The sequence below is a fragment of the Monodelphis domestica genome, chromosome 8 (genome assembly GCF_027887165.1).
Source record: "Monodelphis domestica isolate mMonDom1 chromosome 8, mMonDom1.pri, whole genome shotgun sequence".
In the NCBI taxonomy this organism is placed as follows: domain Eukaryota; kingdom Metazoa; phylum Chordata; class Mammalia; order Didelphimorphia; family Didelphidae; genus Monodelphis; species Monodelphis domestica.
Genome location: NC_077234.1, coordinates 55,288,125 through 55,308,661, shown reverse-complemented (window position 1 = coordinate 55,308,661; position 20,537 = coordinate 55,288,125). Strand labels below are relative to the sequence as shown.

The following is a 20,537-nucleotide window of genomic DNA, read 5'->3' as shown; positions in this document are numbered from 1 at the left end:
ACAAAAGACTATAGGGTTGGATTAGATGGCATTCAGATGATAACTTCTAACTCTATGCTCCTATGATTCCATTTGCAGCCTTGTGAGCCTTATAAGATATAGCTCAGACTGAGCTACACAGAATACTCATAGACTAAATCAAGCAAGAATTTATTAAATGCTTATCTAGCAGATACTGTTAGGTGCTGAGTATTCAAAGACAATAAAAGCAATTACTATCCTCAAAGAGCTTTCATTCTCATGTAAATAGAAATCAATAGATAGATTGATATATTGATATGTGACACACATATATAGGTATATATATATACATGATATATCAAAATTATTCATATGGTTTTAAAGAATTAAAGCTTAAAGGTGCATCAAGACTTTGATGGGCATGTAGGTGACTCAGATGATATAGTGTCAGCCCTGGAGTCAGGAAGACTCATCTTCCTGGGTTCAAATCTGGCCTCAGACACTTACTAACTGTGTGACCCTGGGCAAGTTACTTAACTATTTGCCTCAATTTCCTCATTTATAAAATGAGTTGGAGAAGAAAATGGCAAACCACTGCAGTATCTTTACCAAGAAAATGCCCCCAGGGGGTCAAAAAGAGTTGGGCATAACTGAAAGGACTGAACAACAAAATGTAAATTAGATACGAATTACCCTTGGAAGAAAAGTCTCTAAGAGTTGGGAGTAGAGAGGGATCAGATAGGTCCACACAGACAAGAACTCTTAGAAACACTACCGAAATTGATGTAGTGATTCAGTGTCATGCCAATCAGACCTCCAAAGGATTACATAATAGAATTTTAAAAAACATCAGAATTTATCTGGAGAAAAAAAAGGGTCAAAAATGGAAACTGGGGAAAAAATGTGGGAAAGAAAGGAGCGTTTTGTTGCCCCATCATGGTATGGAGGTGAAACTGGGAAATTTGACGTCAATTCCAGCAGAGGACAAGCTTCAGTCAAACCTGCTAAGTCCAAAAGAGGGAGTATGATGGGCTCAGCAGCAGACTGCACTCTGGCATTCTAGGATAAGCCTTGCTAAGTTCAGAGAATTTCATCACTGAGCTAACAACAAGGTGAGGATTTGTTTTGGCTGTTGCACTTCCAAGATCATCTACCAAGGCCAACAGGGGCTGCTATCTGAATTGGTGAAATGAGTGCTTGCTGCCAAAAGACCTCAGGCTTAAATCATTAAAGCTGAGTGCCAAGCATGGTTAGTGTCCGCCATTCATGCAGTAGGCACTCACTACATGAGAGTTACAGGATGAATGCTCTCTTTTCCTGGGGAAGACAGCTTAACTGAAATGATAGGGTGGAGATTAGCTGAAATTGAGTACTAATTGAACATTTCACATGTTCTAGGAAACATCAACATGTTATTTATAAACAACCTATTGGCAGCTTTGTGTTTGTCAGCAGATGTGGACCAGCCATTCTGCATCATCATCTGTAAGAAGAGCCAAATTCATTTGTGTGAATAGCAGCAGGCTGCAGAGAGGAGACTGGTGGCTTTAGAGTCACAAGATCTGGGTTCAAGTCTTAACTACAGAACTTTTTAGTTTCGAGATCTTGTGCAAGTCACGCTAATTATGTGAATCTTAGTTTCCTCATCTGTAAAATGGGGGTGATGATCTTATGCCATCTCCATCACATGAGTGTTCCAAGCAACTGCTTGGTAAACTGCAAAGCACTGTATAAACATGAATTACAATTATATGCCTCTGATTTTTCCTTGTTTTTTTTTAATATAGAATTTCATAAGTACATAGCCAACAATGGGATTTGTCTAGTGGGTATAATTTGGGAGAGCAGCATTCTTCAAAGTAGCATGCATGTATCCCAAGAGGAATGGAAGGTAATCCCCTGGAATGTACAGAGAAATAAACTATATTTTTCTAAACAACTAGAACTTATTTTTTCTAATATTTATTACATTGATTGATACCAGGACCTTCATTCAGTCTGTCTATGAGATGGTCATGTGTCTCACACAGACCTTTTGATACCCTAAGACAAAAGATGGAATTCCACAACTCTGAGGAGATGAGAGGGGCACCCTGTTGTCCCTTCCATTCCCTAACAGCACATTGTAAAATATTATAGTTTATGTGTGTCCAGTTAAATGGATTACTAGATTATATTATCTAGCATTAATTTAAGTAACTGCCATGAGACAGACAAGTGACTTGAAAGATATCTACGGGGGCAGCTAGATGGTTCAGTGGATAGACAATCCTGGCTGTAGACACTTCCTAGCTGTGTGACCCTGGACAAGTAACTTAAGCCCAATTACTTAGCCCTTACTGCTTTTTGGCCTTGAAACCAACTCCCAGCATTGATTCTAAGACAGAAGGTAAGGATTTTATTTAAGAAGGAAGGAAGGAAGGAAGGAAGGAAGGAAGGAAGGAAGGAAGGAAGGAAGGAAGGAAGGAAGGAAGGAAGGAAGGAAGGAAGGAAGGAAGGAAGGAAGGAAGGAAGGAAGGAAGGAAGGGAGGAAGGGAGGGAGGGAGGAAGGGAGGGAGGAGGGGAGGGAGGGAAGAGGGGAGGGAGGGAGGAAGGGAGGAAGAAAGGAACGGAGGAAGGAAGGAACGAAGGATCACTACAAAGAAACCATAACTGATACTGATAATATTAATACTGGTGACACATTCCAGAGACACACAAAACCTGAAAAGAGCAGACAGTTCTCTCCCTCCTATGAGCTCCTCATCAGCTCCTTTAAAGATCTAATCAAACTGAAGGCAGATGATGTGTGAACATGCAGATCTTCTTTGGTACCACAGAGAGTTTCTTTAGTTTTCTTAAGAGGAATTGTGCATTTTCTTTTTATAAAAATCAAAGTGTTTACAAATGTCTAATAGTATGCCATCTCGCATATATTTGCAAAAAAATAAGCCTAATCCTTCCCTTGCTTTTTGAAAGAAACATTTCTGTAGTCAGTCAATAAACACTTATTAAGTGCCGACAACATGCCAGGCATGTGCTAAAAAACATTTGGAAAATAGGTGTTTGGAAATATTCCCTTTCTTATCTATTTCTTTTGATACTCCTTATTTTCGTCAAGAAATGGAATGGTAGAGTAAATAAAGAACTGGTCTTGAAGCCTAGCAAAGCTGAATTCTAATTCTGTCTCCAACCTAAAATAATTGTGTGGGTGTTGGTAGGTGGCTCAGTGGATAGAGTGCCAGGCTCAGAAACAGGAAGTCCTGGCTTCAAACCTGCCTTCAGATATTTCCTAGCTATGTGATCCTGGGCAAGTCACTTTACCCCTATTGCTTAGCCCTTGCTGCTCCTCTGCCTTGGAACTGGTACTTAGTAATGATTCTAAGATGGAAGATAAGGGCTTTAAAAAAAAGTAATAAATTGAACCTAGAACCAGACCTTTGATTCATTACCACAAAGTATTTAAATGAGATTTTTTTAAACCATGAAACATATTCAATTGCTTTGATCTCACTAGTAATTATAATTAGTATTGCTTTTATTGAATAACAGTAATTTGAGTACTAGAACTCATCCTTTAAAAAAAACTTTTTTTAACCCTTACCTTCCGTCTTGGAGTCAATACAGTGTATTGGCTCCAAGGCAGAAGAGTGGTAAAGGCTAGGCAATGGGGGTCAAGTGACTTGCCCAGGGTCACACAGCTGAGAAGTGTCTGATGCCAGATTTGAACCCAGGACCTCCCATCTCTAAGCCTGACTCTCAATCCACTGAGCCACCCAGCTGCCCCCTAAAATTTCTATTGTTTTTTAACATGCATAATATTAGTGCAATAGTACATGCATTGTTGTTTAGTCGTTCAGTTGAGTCCAACTCCACATAATTCATTAATAAACAGACATATACTTGGGGTACATGCTTTTTTTTTTTTACTGACAGGGTTTAAGACCAAAATAGTTTGGAAGTCACTTCTTTCTACCACTTTGCTAAGTAAAAATAAATAAATAAATAAACAACTACTGGGGGGATGTACTTTTATTTTTAACTGATAAGGTATAAGATTAAACTAGTTTGGAAATCACTTCTCTCTATACTTTGCTAAGTGAATAAATAAACATCTACTGGGGGGACATACTTTTATTTTTTAATGATAAAGTATAAGATAAAAAAAATTCTATATTCCACTTTGCTAAGTGCTGCAGAAGATACAAAGTTTGTATAAGATACAATTCCTACCCTCATGGAGTTTACAATTTCTTAGATACTAATAGCTAACATTTGCACAATGTTTTCTCATTCTTTAGTAGCCCAACTGACAAGTGCAATCAATTGATAAGTGGGCACAAATTATTTATTTTATTTTCATCATCCTGAGTGTAGTTACATTAACAACACTATCTTGGCTCGTCCCTTTATTCGCAGATTTTTTTTTATCATGAAGATGAATCAGAGTGAGATTTACGGAGAGCCAACTTATTAATTATACATGGAAAGTGTGTCCTGTCCTCCTTGTGAGCAACACAATGCATCTACATTTAACACAATTTACAATGCAGCACTTTACACCGGCAAATGATGAAATGCAACTATGGTGGCAGAGAGGGTCCTTACCTTTTCAAGCATTGCGTTGCCCTGGTGAGCATTGATGTTGTGTTTGCTGATTTCCCTTGTGTACTTATATTCATACACTTGGTCAGTGATATTAACTAGAAGGGTTGATGGACTGAAAACCAGCCTTCCGCAGTCATAGACTATTCCACTTTCGATGTCCGTTGGTGCTGTAGCATAACGTAAAATCAATCCCATTATGAGACCTGGATGGAAAAATAAAGATGTAATGGCTTTGAATAAAAGAAATCTTGAACTGGGTACACATGCAGTTGGCAAGAGGAAGGGTTTCCACTTTTGCAGCCTTCAATGCTTTCATTCTTACACAAAGATAAGTGCAATGGTTCTAACTCTGACAATATTTCATTTAATTCTAAACTCAAATTAGAATTGTAGGATAGCAGAGTATGGGCCTTGGAATCAGGAAGACTTGAGTTTGAATCCTGCCTCAGATATTTCCTAGCAATGTGACCCTGGACGATTCATTTAATCAACCTCTTTGACCCTCAGCTTCTTCATTTGTAAAATGGAGATTCTAATAGTAATAATACCTACGTCATCAAGGTGTAGGGAACATCAAATGAGACGATTTCTATAAAGTGTTTTCCAATCCCGCAAATGCCATATAAATATTTTATTAGAAGTATATAATTATTATGTATTTTAGAACACTATTATATTAGAGTAAACAGAGATCTCAACCTACTGTTATCTGGGGCAGTGGCAAAAAAAAAAATTTTGAGTCTGTCAAACAACATGATTTGAGTCCTGGTTCAACAATTACTCATTTGGACAAGTGGCATAATGGGTCCAGTGTTGGGGTCCATAAAACCTGGGTTCAAATTTCATCTCTAATACTTATTATACCCCCTTGGGGAAATCATTTAACTTATATGAGTGTTGGGTAACTCCTAGGACTTATCTACTAGACCTTTTTGGATTGAATGGCACGCAGAATCATTCTGTATGTGGGTGACAATCTTATCTTTTATTTATTTAAAAATTGAGGGAGTTGAGTTAAATAACCTGTAAAATCTCTTGGATAGAGCACTGGTACTGGAGTGAGGAAGAGCAGAGTTCAAATGTAGCTTCAGACACTTACTAACTATGTATGTGACCCTGGATAAGTCACTTAACCCTGTTAGCCTTAATCCACTGGAGAAGGAAATGGTAAACCCTTCCATTGCCTTTGCCAAGAAATCTCCATGAATGCTATTGACATGTTATAGCCAATGGGGTCATGAAGAGTCAGACATGACTAAATGAATGAACACGCAAGCAAAAAATTCCTTACAGGGCTAAATGTGCTAAATGACCTCATGTGACTAATTCTGGGTACCCCAAAAGTACAATGCTAAGAGGCAGTAAACTTATAGGCTCTGGATTCAAGGGGCCAATGATAAAACCCTGCCTCGGACCTCTAGCAAATCATATAACATCTGCTCATTCAGTTCCCCATCTATAAAAAAAAAAGGAATGAACTGAAATAGATCATCTCTCAGGTCAACTCCCTCTCTAAAGCTGTTTCACTTGATTAAAAAACAAAGATGATGTGGTGGGTTACTTCTTTGTCTTTAAGTGCAAAAGGTGATCTGCTTTTTTCTAATTTTGAACTTCATTGTCCTTTTATTCTTTGACGTGTATTAGGTGGTTGTTTATTTAGACTGGTTATGGTAATGTAAGATTGCTGGGCAAACCTACAGACCAATGAGGTAATGAGGAATCAGATCTGCCTCCTTCCTCCCTGTTGTCTCCCTCCTCCCTTCTCCCTCCCACTTCAGTTAATCTCTTCAGTTGATGACAAACTGGGATTCAGTCTGAGTAAGTTGCCTGATGTATCTGATAGATAACTCACTCTTTAAGTTGATGGAACATGGATTTATTTTAAGGAAGGGAAAGGAAAAGGAAATTGGAGAGGAGAGAGGGTTTAGGGTTTCCCTAATCTTAAATATTCCTAAATTGAGAAATAAAATTATAGAGTCTTAGATGAGGAATGTGGCTAACAGGTTTGAGAATCTTTCAGTCACTTCATGATCAGATAAACAACAAGGATATTCTAAGTCCTTCCTCCTTCAGGTGCCAGGAGATAGAGAGATTTTCCAGCAGTTTGGGAGTTTCTTTTCACTGCCTCCTCTGGGTCACATTCTCCTTTGGAATGCTCCTTGATGGACAGCTCTGCAAGCCTCCATCCATTTCCTCTATTTGCAGGTTTTCTTCAATTTACTCTTTCACACATGGAGATTATTTTTATACTTTCAATGATTTATCTGAACAATATATAAATGATAGAATTTGAACTCAAGATCTGAAAATTAAAAAAAAAAAGTAAAAGTTGGATGGATTTGGAAGAAGAGAACATTTAGTTCCTGCTTACCACACACTGCAATATTGGAAAAGGAAATTTCACACTTAAGTGTTTCTGTTGGTGCAAGTAAGTATATTTTCCCCAAACCCAGCATAGAGCATGGAACCATTCTTCATTCCTTCTTAGTTCCTGAGAGATTGGATCCGTTCATTCTTTGCCATTGTAAGTAATCTCAGCAACTATTAAATAGTTGTTGTTCATCCTTCATTTTCAAAGAGGATCAGTGGCATTGTTGGGTGATGTGTTGACTTACACATCAATTGGATTTAAAAGAGGTACTGTTGAGGAGAAAGTAGGCATATAATAAATGTATGTTCGGGACAGCTAGGTTGCCCAGTGGATAGAGAGCCAGACCTAGAGGCAGAAGGTCCTGGATTTAAATTTGAGCTCAGAGCACTTCCTAACTATATGACCCTGGGCAAGTTACTTAACCCCTGTTGCATAGCCCTTTCCACTCTTCTGCCTGCGCTACAATAAGCAGAAGGTAAGGGTTTTTATAAAAAGTATGTACATTGATTAATTCCCACCATCAAATTACTTTGTATTTATCATCATTTCTAAATATTTTGCAATCATTTATCTGCCTACAGTTTGTTCTTCCAAGTAAAATATAATTCTTCCAAGGCTGGGACTGATTTTTGGTTTTCTGAGATTCATTTGTTTGTTTTGTCTTTCTCCAGTACCTGGCAGGTAGATGGCACAATGGATAGAGCATTGGGTCTAGATTGAAGAAGATCTGAATTCAAATTTGAACTCAATTTCTTAACTAGCTGTGTGACTTTGGGCAGGTCATCTGACCTCAGATTGCTTTGGTTTGTAAAAAATAGGGATAATAACAACACCTACCTCACAGGGTTGCTACGAGAATCAAATGAATTAATATTTGTAAAGTGCTTACCACAGGGCCTGGCACAAAGTAGATATCATTTAAATATTTTCCCTTCCCCTCTCCCCTTTCCCTAGGCACACAGTTTATGTTTATTGGAAAAGTGACATTTCTACATTAATTAATCTGATGTTATTGCTTAATTTCTTGTGTCTTTGGTAATCAACCCCACTGACCAGCAGGAAACAAACAAACAAAAAAAAAGATAGAAGAGTGACATTTCCCTTCTGAGAAACTTCCCACTGTGACATGTGTGCAGGACACAGTAGCATTTGTCTGAAAACCTAAGGAAAACCAGGTGATTGCTCAAAGCTGTTCCCATGGATGTACAAAGTTGTTTTTTGGAGCTTGGAGCACTCCAAATGTTTTGCAGAAGTTACATGCCTGTCTTGTGTGTCCCTGGTTGTTATCAGGTTGGCTCCCCCATTAAAATGAGGGCTCCAGGAAGGTTGGACCTGGGTTTTTCCCTGCCTTTGTTTCCCCAATGTGAGCAAACTTAATGAAGGTTTATCAGCCTGACTTTTGAGAAACCAACATTTCTCTGAAAGATAAGAGAAAGTCTGAGAAATTAAAGCAACCCTGATTCCTCTGCTGAGTTCAATTCCTTTTTGTTGCTGACCCTTCTTTATGACTTTGACACAATGACAAAGCTTTTCTATCTCCAAAGGCTTCCTGTGGATTCACTTTCCTAAGCAGATTCTGTGCTGACAAGAAGCAATGCAGTAAGGGAAATTCCTTTCCCGGTGTGATGAAAGGAAATCACAAGATGCTATATGGAAAGAAAAGGTCCCAAGTGGAAATAACAAAAACAATAAAGCTATTAGCTTCATTTTCAGATTAAATTCCACGGCAACACGTTCCATGAGGAATTTACTTTTTTGTTGGAGGGTTTTCATGTTACCACGAGGTATCATGCTATAGGGGAAGCCTCAGTGCCCTTTGCTGCTTCTCAAGCCACGTAGTTATTGTGGGCACTTGGGAGAGGCCACTGAATCAGGGCCAGGGATGGCTGGCAGGGAATGTGTTTGCTGAAGGCATTTCAGCAACCCCATAGGAGCACAACTAACCTCCAGAGAATGCCCACCTGCATTGGTAGATGGAATTTGCCCATTAGGATTTCTCTTTATCAATGATCTCCCAGGTCCAGTCCCTTTCTCATCCTTGGCCATTATTAGGAGATTTTGTTGAAGAAAAAAAAATGAAGCATGGCATACATAAAAACTCTCATTACTGAACAGTGGGGAAAGCTTAAAAACAAAACTTTCTAATCTGTTAAAATCTCTCCTCCCCACCCAAAAAAAAATATATTTCAATGGCTTCTAAATTCATTTGCTAAAAATATAAAAATGCTATCCTCTGATTAGTTCACAAGAACACTTGATTGGCATCAGGGAAGATGGGAACTTACTGGCAAATTGCAACAAAATTTTTGCTTAGATGGATGGGTTGATGGATGAAATTGAAGGATGATTATCAAGATTTAGTCATCACGGTCAATAATGTACTTCTTCATTTAAGTCTACATGTATCAGTAAGATGTCTTTTCCAGCTGAAATTGCCATTAAAACCAGGCATCAAAATAAGCCAAACTTAAAATCACATCTTCAAATCACTATCACAGTATGTAAAGCCAAGACATTTAAAAATTATGAAGTACATTCAATGACATCATTCTCATCAGTACGTATTATTGTTAATACTACTGATGAACCAAAGGATTTCTGTTACTGTTAATTTAACACACACACATATAGACCTAAATAATGTTTAGTCTTTATATTATCCTTTTTAATTTCTATTATTTTGTTTTTTATAATAAAGCTTTTCAAGATGCTACAGTATTATGTAAAAGGAGACTTTCCTCAGATGGGGTTAGATAATGTTATAATGTAATTATAATTATGTTATAATTATAATGTTATATGTAATTTGATATTAATTATATTAAGATGATTGGTTAATATGCCATATTGTGATGTCAATACCACATTGGTACAGGAGTACATGTATATAATTTACTAATATGTTATATATTTAATGGGTACATAGACAATTTTTTTAATGATAAGACTGGAGATAAAAGTTTAGAGAACTCCTGTATACACCACCGTGCCAGGTGCTGGGGAAGATACAAAATTGGGATAACATACAGTCCCTGTTCATGGAGCCTCTCTCTTTGGATGAGAATAGCTCTCATTTTCATACTGCTTTCTGGATATCACATTCTACAGCACAAGTGTGAAGACCATCAATTTAATTTAGCTCTGAATGTCAAGATCACATGAGTCCTGCAAGAATTAGCCTTGGCCCTTGTACTGTTTATCATTTCATCTTATCTATATGGTGTTTTGTTGAGGATAGGGATCCAGGAGCCTAGTCTCCTCCCAGATGAAACAATGGAATTGCATACACTTAGAAAAGGAAGAAAGAAGAGACATGCCAGAAGCATGCTAGGCTTGATTCTATTCTGATGGAGAGTCAAAGTCCCCAGAGGCACCAGAGGCTTGATTGGAAACTCTATGCATGTAAGGATCTCATGTTGGTGTCCACAGTGGTGTAGAGTATCATCCCATCATCAGCCTAAACGTGCAATAAATGGATAGAGGCCAGGCTTCTAAAGAACACATCTAAGACTGTCATTTCCATCCAGCTTGGAGAACTTAAATATAGAATTTATAGGCTTTGGGGGCTACCAGGTGGCTCAGTGGATTGAGTGTCAGACCTAGAGAAGTTCCAGGTTCAAATGTGGCCTCAATTACTTCCTAGGGTAGTGTCCCTGAGCAAGTCATTTAACCCCCACTGCCTATACCCTATTGTTCTTCTGCCTTGGAACCAATGCACAGTATTGAACCAACTGGTTCCAAGGCAGAAGAGCGATAAGGGATAGGCACTCAGGGTTAAATGACTTGCTCAGGGACACAAACTAGGAAGTAGCTGAGGCCACATTGGTTCCAAGACACAAGGTAAAGGTTTTAAAAAAAATGTTTTTTATAAGTTGGTGGACTTGTAGAGGACTTTAGAGATATAATTCCAGTGCCCACCTTTCAGCCAATTCTCCCCTGTATGCTGTAGCAGGCTACACATTGTTACCATCTCTATCCCTCAATTGGTCAAGCCATAGCTGCTAATGACAGCATCCCTAATAGAGTTGAAGGCTGGAGAGAGTGTGTATCACTCAGGTGAGTAACAGTGACAGTTGTGCCAGAGGAAGCTTTATTTGTTTGTTTTTAATTATGATTTATAGGTATTTTGTTGATATACATAAATAAATAAAAGAAGCTACCTAGTTCACTGTATAGAATGTTGGACCTAGAATCAGGAAAATTATAGTTTAAATCCTACTGTAGACATTTACTAGCTAGCTGTAGGACCTTAAAGAATTGATTTATCTTTTGTCTGCTTCAGTTTCCTCTATAAAATGGTAATACCAATAGTTGTTTTTGTTATATATTATTATTATTATTATTATTATTATTATAGCATCTACCTCCCAGGGATGTTGTGAATTTAAAGTGATATAATATTATTTATAAAGTTATTTGTAAGCTTTAAAGGGCTATTGTTATTATATTATATATTATATATTGTTATTATTAAATTTTATTTTTTATTATTAAAATTTTATATCTTAAATTAATTATCAATGAATATTTAATTCTATATTTTGTATATAGTATATAATAATTAATGTATTATTATTATGAAATTAATTGATAATAAATATTTGATATTATTGGATAATGGTTAAAACTAGATGTCAGTGTGATAGCCAAGGGTCTGACCTCTCCACTGAACTCTGGTGGCAAATCTCCATTTGTGAGGATAGAAGATGCTGAGAGGAGAGAGGTGCCTATGGTTAGTGTCTCCATCTCCAGAGAACCGCAGAGACTACCCTGAGAGATGTTTTGTCAAGCTGAGTCCAGGCAGAGTTTCTGTGAGTTAGGGACAGTCTCTAAACACCAGCACTGTTGCTGCCATGTGAAGGAGAGATTTCTTACTGGCTCCCCTTGCCTCTCTTCTCTCATTATTCATGGCTGGGGGAGAGAAATGCCAGGTACTTCCCACTTTCCACCACTTCCATCTCCCTCCCTAGTTGTCAAAGCAGCTACTGCCCATCTCGCCTCACCCTGCTGAATCCCCACTCTCTAAGCTGCATGACAACTGTCTAGGAGCATCTGCTCAAACTACCAATCCCAAGATGCTTAGTTATCACTCAAAATAGATGCCTCTCAATTGCTCAGTATCAGCTCAGACCAAGGAAGGTATTAGACCTGTGTTATGTGTCTGTTATATTAGTGTTCAAATGGGAACTCCTTAGTCCCTGGCAACTCTGAAAAACATGAGAATGTGAGAATAATGGCTTCTATTCCAATGGATTTCCACTGTGGCGATTCTGGGGTCTTATCACATACACATCCTACCCACATTGTTGTTGTTATCACTGAGTCCTTGCAGTCATATCCTCCAACTCTTCAGGACCCCATCTGCTGTTTTCTTGGCAAAGAAATGGGAGTGGTGTGGCACTTCCTTCTCTAACCCTTCTCATAAGATTCATCATTCTAGAGCACTAGCCTTGGAGCCAGAAGGTTTTGGTTCAGGTACTCCCGACAGTTTCTATTGTGACCCTGAGCAAATCATTTAAACTCTCTGGGGCTCCATCTTTAAAACAGAGAGATATTCACAGAATTGCAGAGTTGGAGGGGCCCTAAGAAGTCATTTAATCCAACCTATATCTGATATTACTGACAGATATTTGCTTTACCACACATAGTATTGACTAGAAAGCTTGAAAACAATCTATAAATATTATGGAAATATCAGAGGTTATTATGTAAATATGAGGAGTAGTAAAAAGAGCTTGGGGTTGGGAGTCTAGGACATCTATTCAGGTTTCTGAAACATATTATTTAAAAACTCTGAACCTCAGTTTTCTTATCTGCAAAATGGGACGACTATTTCTATCAATAAAGGTACTGCATTCCCAACAGATATTGTGAATAAAGCATTTTTATACTTTGAGGCACTTTGTAAAGGTGACATACTGTTATTTTCATTGCTACTAAAAATAAAATGTTCAAGAACAATTTATCTAGGGCATCTAGGTGACTCAGTAGATTGAGAGCCAAACCTAAAGATGGGAGGTCCTGGGTTCAAATGTGGCCTCAGACACTTCCCAGCCATGTGAACCTGGGCAAGCTACTTAACCCCCATTACCTAGCCCTTACTGCTCTTCTGCCTTGAAACTGTATGAGTAAAAATGAATAAATACTCCTACTATTTAAAAATATATAGGATTTTAATAGTAAATCAAAAGGAGAGGGAAAAGAAAAAGGGTTCTTTCAGTCAAGTGAGCAGAGCAAAGAGAGCCAGAGACTTACACCTGCAGCACTTTACCAAAAGCTCAAGCTCCAAAAAAAGAGCCCCGCAGAGTGGGTCTCAACCAAATTTATCTCCCAAACATCCTTATGTCAAATGAGAACGTAACTTAAAAGGATGCTGGGAATGTAGCTGAGGTGTGGCAAATTTTCCATCTGCACAAAACCAAATACACAGTATTAATTCTAAACTGAACAATAAGGGTTTTTTTTTAATTGCCAACATTTTTCTCCTTCTTTATAATTTGTTTTTGATGCCTTTTGTTTTTATACCATATTAGCTTATGAATATAGCATTCTATTCTCCCTTATTAAGACATTTTTTCCTGGGGAAAAAGAGGGAAAAGAAGGAGAGGGATCTATGGAATTTCAACAAAATCAATCAGCCCATCAGCTGCATGTAGTTTTAGTCCTAATTCTCCACTTCTTCATTGAAAAGAAGGAAATACATTTCCTCAATTCTCCTCTGAAATAAATGTTGGTTCCTGAAGCAGGATGGTACACATGGATTTAAGAAAGCATGGCTCAGTGGGAAAAGAGCACTGGATTTGTAATCTTTGGTCTGAGATTGGAATTCTTCCTCATAACTGACTATGGTAACCTTAGGTATATGCTTCCTTTCTCAAGGCTTCATTTTCCTCATTGATAGGAAGAGGGAATTGAATTAGGTGATCTGGAAGATACCGTTTAGCACTAGATATTAAAATCTGATAAACAGCAAGTTGATGAGACAGTGACAAAACTAGCTTCATTTGAAAATATTGGCATATGAGATTAGCAAACTCTATAAAATTGATCTGAGAATCAACAAATCTTAAGATTTAAAGGAAGAAGAGTAGATAAGCAAACTGGGGACTAGGGAGGGGAAGTATTTAGCCTACACTCACACATGAAGTACACGGTGAATTTCCCTTTGGAAATATAAGGACTGGAATATAAGTACTTAATGTGCTAGACATTAGACATTGCAAACAAAAACAAAAATGAACACAGACAATCCCTGCCTTTGGCAAGCTGACATTTTGATGGGAAAAGGGTACAATCAACATATAAACAGAAAAGCCATGTTTTCTGATTCCAAATTTAAGTTTCCCTCTAACAGAGCACTTCCATTCATATAGTTTCTAAAGATTAAACCAAAGTGAAAGTCTCCACACCATCTGGTGAGTATTAAGGAGCTACCAAAGAGACTTTTTTTACAAGGTTTTCATGAAAAGTAACCTTTAAAAATGAAGTGGACCATTGTGTTGTCCTGTTATGTCTTCAAATAGTGATAAACACATCTCCGAGTGAATTAAGTGGCCAATAATAATAGTAAGTGTGTTTTTATTATACCAAGACACGCTTACTCCTATAGAGTTAGTTTAGTGGCATAATTACAGTTCCATTATTACCTCCTATACAATAAGCAATGTTTCCATATGAATTCAGCAACTGTCGCTTTTTTTCAAGCCAAATGTAAGTAACTCTAATGTGTTCTTATAGACCCTTCCTTAAGTGCTTAGCTAATACTCAAATGGATAAAATGATGGATGTTACTGAATGCATGAAAACACTCTGATGATAGCTAACATTAGAATTATAGGACTTAAGAGCTAGAAGGCATCTAATGCAATTCTTAATGGTATCAGAATATAAAGGGGAAGGCTGCAATTTGACTTTTATGAGCAACCAGCAAAGAACACGCAAAGTACTGTAAATGGATACTGTTCAGTGCACCAGATGCTGTCAATCAATATCTGCGGCATTAATGGGGTTTCTGGGCTCTTAGTACATCTTAAATTAACATTATTACGACTTCAAATTTGAACAGGTTGGGTATTTGATTCCCCTGATTAGAAAAAGTAGTAAGACCTCAATAGAAAAGGTTACTAGAAGAAACTGTGCATTCATGTTGCTAGAGAAATGGAAAACGTTGTCATTTGATTATTAACGATGTCAGGAAGTACATCCTAATACAAAAGCAAATAAAAAATATGTAAGAACAACCAATAAACACTGCCACTGGCCCCATCTCCCCCTTCCAAGTAGCTCCCATTATTTTGCCATTTAATCCTGTAACATTAGAACTATAACTCTCCTTCACCCATGAAAGCCACAATAACTAATAACAAAACAGGCTACTGAGCATGACTTTTTCATGCTTCTTCTTTATCATCGATTCTAATTTTTAGCACAAAAAAAATCTTTTAAAAAGTCTCTCACATATTGAAATTGAAATTGAATCAATCCAGTTCCAACAAGCCTTATTAACCTCGGCACCTATGCTTCCTTAAAGATTCAGCTCCATTGGTACCATCTGCCAGAAGCCGTACTGAGTCTTACCAGCTGATAGAGCCTTCCTGTCTAAGATCACTGTCCAACTACTCTGTCTCTATGCTGTATATACATCTCTTTTTGCATGTTGTTTCCCATTTTAGAGTGCATAGTCCTTGAGAGTAGAGTCTATTTAGAAGGTACCTTTATATCCCTAGAATTTGTGTTGTTGTTCAGTCATTTCAGGCATGTCCAATTCTTTGTGACCACATTTTTTTGACAAAGAAATTGAAGGGGTTTGCTCTTCCCTTTTCCCACTCATTTTATAATTTAGGAAACTGAGGCAAATTGGGTTAAGTGATTTGCCCAGGGTCACACAGGGAATGTCTAAGGCCAGATTTGAATTCTGGAAGATGAGTCTTCTTGACTCCAGTCCTAGCTGCCCATTCCTACAACTTACACTGGAATATAAGTACTTAATAAATATTTCTTGATTGACTATCTCCAAGGCACTGGATGTGCTAGATGTTAGAGATTGCAAAGAAAAACAAAAAATGAACACACAAACAATTGCTGCCCTCAACAAGCTCACATTTTGATGGGGAAAGGGTTCAATATACACAGAAAAGTACATGAATGATCATTTCAGAAGGAAGGACCTAAGACAGTAAAGGAGAAAGCTTCTAGAGAGTTTTTGAATTAAGTTGAAGAATTAACTCTTAGGGAATCCATATAGTCCTATCTCCTCATTTTTTCAAATGAGGAAACTAAGTCTCAGAAAGGAAAAGGGACTTGCCAAAGGCTACATGGGCAATAAGCTGCAGAGATAAGATTCCTAGCTAATTCTTCTGCCTCCAAATCTGGCTCTGTCTGTAGCACCAAATTTTGTTCCACTTCATTCTTTCTTAAGATTCCTGCTTCCCAAAGCTTTTTAAGACACAAAGGGCATCTACATAGCACAGTGGATAGAGCACCACTCCTGGAGTTGGGAAGACTTGGGTTCAAATCTGGATTTAGATACATCCTAGCTGTGTGAGCTTGAGCAAGTCACTTAACAGTGCTAGTAAGTATTTGAGACAAGATTTTAATTCATATCTTCCTGACTCCCAGCCCAGTGTTCTATCCACTGCACCATCGAACTGCCATGTGTCAAACAAAATATACTGTCTCCAAAAAATCATTTACATACTTCATCAAAGTGAGCGTGTGTCCGGGTTCCAATGTTTCCAGCCTTCATTCTTATCCTTCAGGTATGATACAGTTGGATATGGTGAGAATTCCCCTACCAAATGCGATATGAACCTAATGGTAACAGCTAACATACATAATGCCTAGAGGTTTGCAGAGGACTTAGATGCTATCCCATTTGATCCTTGCAACAATTCAGATTTATCCTCCATGTTTTACAGATGAGGAAACCAGGAGTGAAAGAGCTTTTGTGTCTTGCTTAGCCTAGCCCTCAACATTCTTCTGTCTTAAAATTGATACTGAAACAGAAGTCGTGTTTAAAAAACACAAAGGTTTAAATCATGAGAGTGCAATGACTTTTGAAATAGGTCACTAATCCACAATGGGATTCAGAAACAAGAGAGGTTCAGGAAATACGGGATGTTACTTACTCAAGGAAATTATTTATATACTAAGGAAGTAGTTAGGAGAGATGTTATCCCAATTGTTACTGGGACTACGTGTTCATGATGCAAAACAATCAATCCAGGGCAAACAGAGAATAAATATTTCAAATTCATTATTAGGCATCTTGTAGAAAAGCCTTCCAGCTGACTGTTTTTTAACAATAATTTTAACATCATATATGTATAGGAATTTCTCAAAAAGTAATAGCACAAAACATTTTGCTACCCTCCCAATTAACCTGAGATAGTTTCTATTGATTTTCACTTTTAGCAGAAATCACCAAGACAATCAAATGTGGAATTTTGAAGTTTTAGTACAATTTTTTTCTTTTCATTTAATTTTCATTTCTTTTAATTTAATTTTCTTTTAATTTTAATAATTTTTCTTTTAATTAAAAATTTAAAATGAATTGTAATTTAATTTAATTAATAATTCTTTTAATTAATTTAATTTCTTTTAATTTCTTTCAATTTCATTGTCTGACTCCCAAGACATACATGTATATATTGTTTTTCCCAGCTAGACTACAAGTTCCTTGAGGTCAGGGACTGCTTTCACTATTATAATGGTTATAGAATAAAAGTTTGCTGATTAGTTTACAAGCGTCTGATCTGCCATCTTTCACGTAATGACATTGACTTGTGCTTTTTAGGTCCAGTGATAAAACTTTGATAAATTGATTGTTTTGAGGCTTTTAGTATCAAATATGTTGTTGTTGTTGTTGTTGTTGTTGTTGTTGTTGTTGTTGTTGTTGTTGTTGTTGTTGTTGTGTCATGTTCAATTTTTCATGACCCACAGAGTCTTCTTTGCAAAGATTCAGAAGTGGTTTGCCATTTCCTTCTCCAATGTGCCTCCATTTTACAGATGAGGAACTGCGATAAATAGAGGCATGATGCTTGTCCAGGGTCACATAGCAATTAAGTGTCTGAGACTAGATTTGAGTGCAGATTTTCTTGACTCCAAGCCTAATGCTCTATTCACTGTATCATCTAATAGCCTTGTGTCAAGATATGGTCTTCAAAAGATTATGTACATCATACATCAAAATAGGCATATGCCAACGTCCCAATGTCTCAACCTTCATTCTTAGAGTATAACACAGTTAGATATGGTGAGGATTCCCCTACCAAACTCAGTATGAACCTAATAATAACAGCTAACATATAATGTTCTAAGGTTTGCAATAGAGTATCTGAGGCTGGATTTGAACCCAGGTCTTTTCTGACTCCAAGCCCAGGAGCTTCCTACTCTGTCCAAGACACTGTACAGTGGTGCTGGAAGGAGCATAAGATATTAAATCAGGAGAATCCTGGCTCTGACCCTTAGTACCTGTGTGACTTTGAGCAGCTCACCTCAAAGACTCTATTTTTGCCTCTAAAATGGGTCTGAAATCTCACCCTACCTATTTATGGGGTCTGTGTGAGGAAAGTGCTTGCAATTCCTAAAGTAATATAGAAAAAGGAATGACTTATTATAAAGCAAATTATACTCTCAAGGAGTTTACATTCTAATGGTAGACATAGAAATAAGGTACAAAGTAGAGTGAAATTTGCATAGCTAGAATGCCAGGCTTGGTGTCAAGAAGTCCTGAGTTCAAGTCCAACCTCAGAAACTTACTAGCTGTGTGAACCTCAGCAAAGCACTTAACTGATATTTATCTCAGTTTCCTCATCTGTAAAAGGGGGAAATTTAGAATACCTAACTCCCAGAACTGTCATGAGGATTAAACTAGATATTTATAATGCATTTTTATATAATTTAAAGTACTATATAAATGCTATAATAATCATTGATATTATGTTGTTGTTACTACTATTATTCTTTATTATGAAAGATTGACTGGAGAAGGAATAGACTGGGAAAAGGCAAATTTGTGCAACTAGAAAGCTATTGGATATCTAGATAAGAAAGGATGAGGGCCTGAACCCATGGTATTGCAGGGAAAAGAAAGGAGAGAAGAGATCACAAGTGACAGAGCAGAGGTTGCATTGACAGTTTACCACTGATTTGACATCTCTCATGAGATGTGGTGATGAATCAAAGACGACTCTGAGGCTGTGAGCCTTGAGAAATGGTAAAAACCCACCCAGGGGCTCAGGGGGCAGATTGATACAGTTTGGTTTTGGATATGGCCAATGTGTAAGGTTTTTTTTCTTGATGGTGAACTTTTTTTTAGGGGAAATAATGATGAATTTAGCTTATAATAAGTAGAGCTCAGGGTGCCATTATTCAAGTGGAGATACTTTGAAAATAGTTTTTAAAATAGTACTGGGGCTCTGGGGTAAGTTTCTTTTTACCTTAAAATGTAAATGATGTCATTTTTCAACTTTTTATATTTGTAATAAATAAAAGTAGCATTTAATAGGGCTTTAATGTTTGTTTGTAAATCATTTTATAACTATTACTGTGTTTTTATTCTCTCAATGACCCTGGAAGGTTTCATTCTTCCTTATTTTTTGTTTTTATCAATCATTTTCTTGGGTCTTTCTCCATCAATTTATCAATTTCCCCCACCTACTTCTGGTCATATGTCATGGTGAAGCAGGGTTCTGGGTGAGAGCCAGAGATGAAAAGAATCTGGACTGTTTTAACTATCGACTTCTTACCTCACTTTTGACTTCCTGCCAGTCATGTCTAACCATTTAACTAATCACGAATGATCTTTAGGGCACCCAATACTCTCCTGGGTCATCTCCTTCCAAACCAGAAACCTGGAAGTGAGTTCAACTACCCACAATTCAGAGAAGTAAGGCTGGGAGGAAATCTGCATTTTCTATTGTTCCTCCTGTGGTTATAGATTAAAACCACAATCATTTCAGCCTTTCATCATTGCTTGCTCTGTATATGCTGCTTTGGTAGAGTAGGGGGACTAGACACAGGGATGTAGCCCTGCCTGCATCCACATGCCCAGTGTCCATGCAAGGGGAAGAGCTCCCTGCCAAGTCCCATGGTCCAGAGAGCCAGTCTTTCTGTCTCTGTTTCTCTCTCCTGCCAAAGCATACCACTATGTTCACTCTAATCTCTTTGGTCCCTTAGAAATGTACCAATGGGACCTTAAGCCCCACATTCTCCAGTTCTCACTCCTTACTGCCACAACTGACTTTCCTTTGACAGAACTCTCACTCAGCTCCCAGCACCCAGGCTCTAAACAACAAAGTGACATCCACAAAGTGAAGTAGCACCTTGGCTACTTCCTGATGGCCCTAAGGGTCCCTAGGATAATTGCAATCATTTCTCTACTTTCTAGTCAATAATTAGGAAAACAGATGGGAAAAGTTTCCCAGCACAAAAAAAAAAGGAAAGGAAAAGAATACTGTCATCTGCACTCATCTTCCTCTCTCAGTTCTGTATCTCTCAAGCTTCTTAAAAAGATGAGAGAACAAAAAAATAACCTGTGAAGTTAGCTGTCAGCTATATTCATCCTCAAAGAAGGATTATCTAACCTATTTCTGAATATTTCTCAAAAATAAAAATC

At 37.5% G+C, this 20,537-nt stretch overlaps 1 protein-coding gene across 1 annotated transcript in view; it reads right to left on the bottom strand.

Moving 5' to 3' along the window:
* The window catches only part of SLC9A9 (solute carrier family 9 member A9), a 747,353-nt gene that overhangs the window by 719,913 nt on the left and 6,903 nt on the right, over positions 1-20,537 (bottom strand). The window contains exon 2 of the mRNA XM_007502095.2: positions 4,549-4,751. Within this exon, the coding sequence (XP_007502157.1) occupies positions 4,549-4,751 (203 nt within the window). The remainder of the gene's footprint in view (positions 1-4,548; positions 4,752-20,537) is intronic.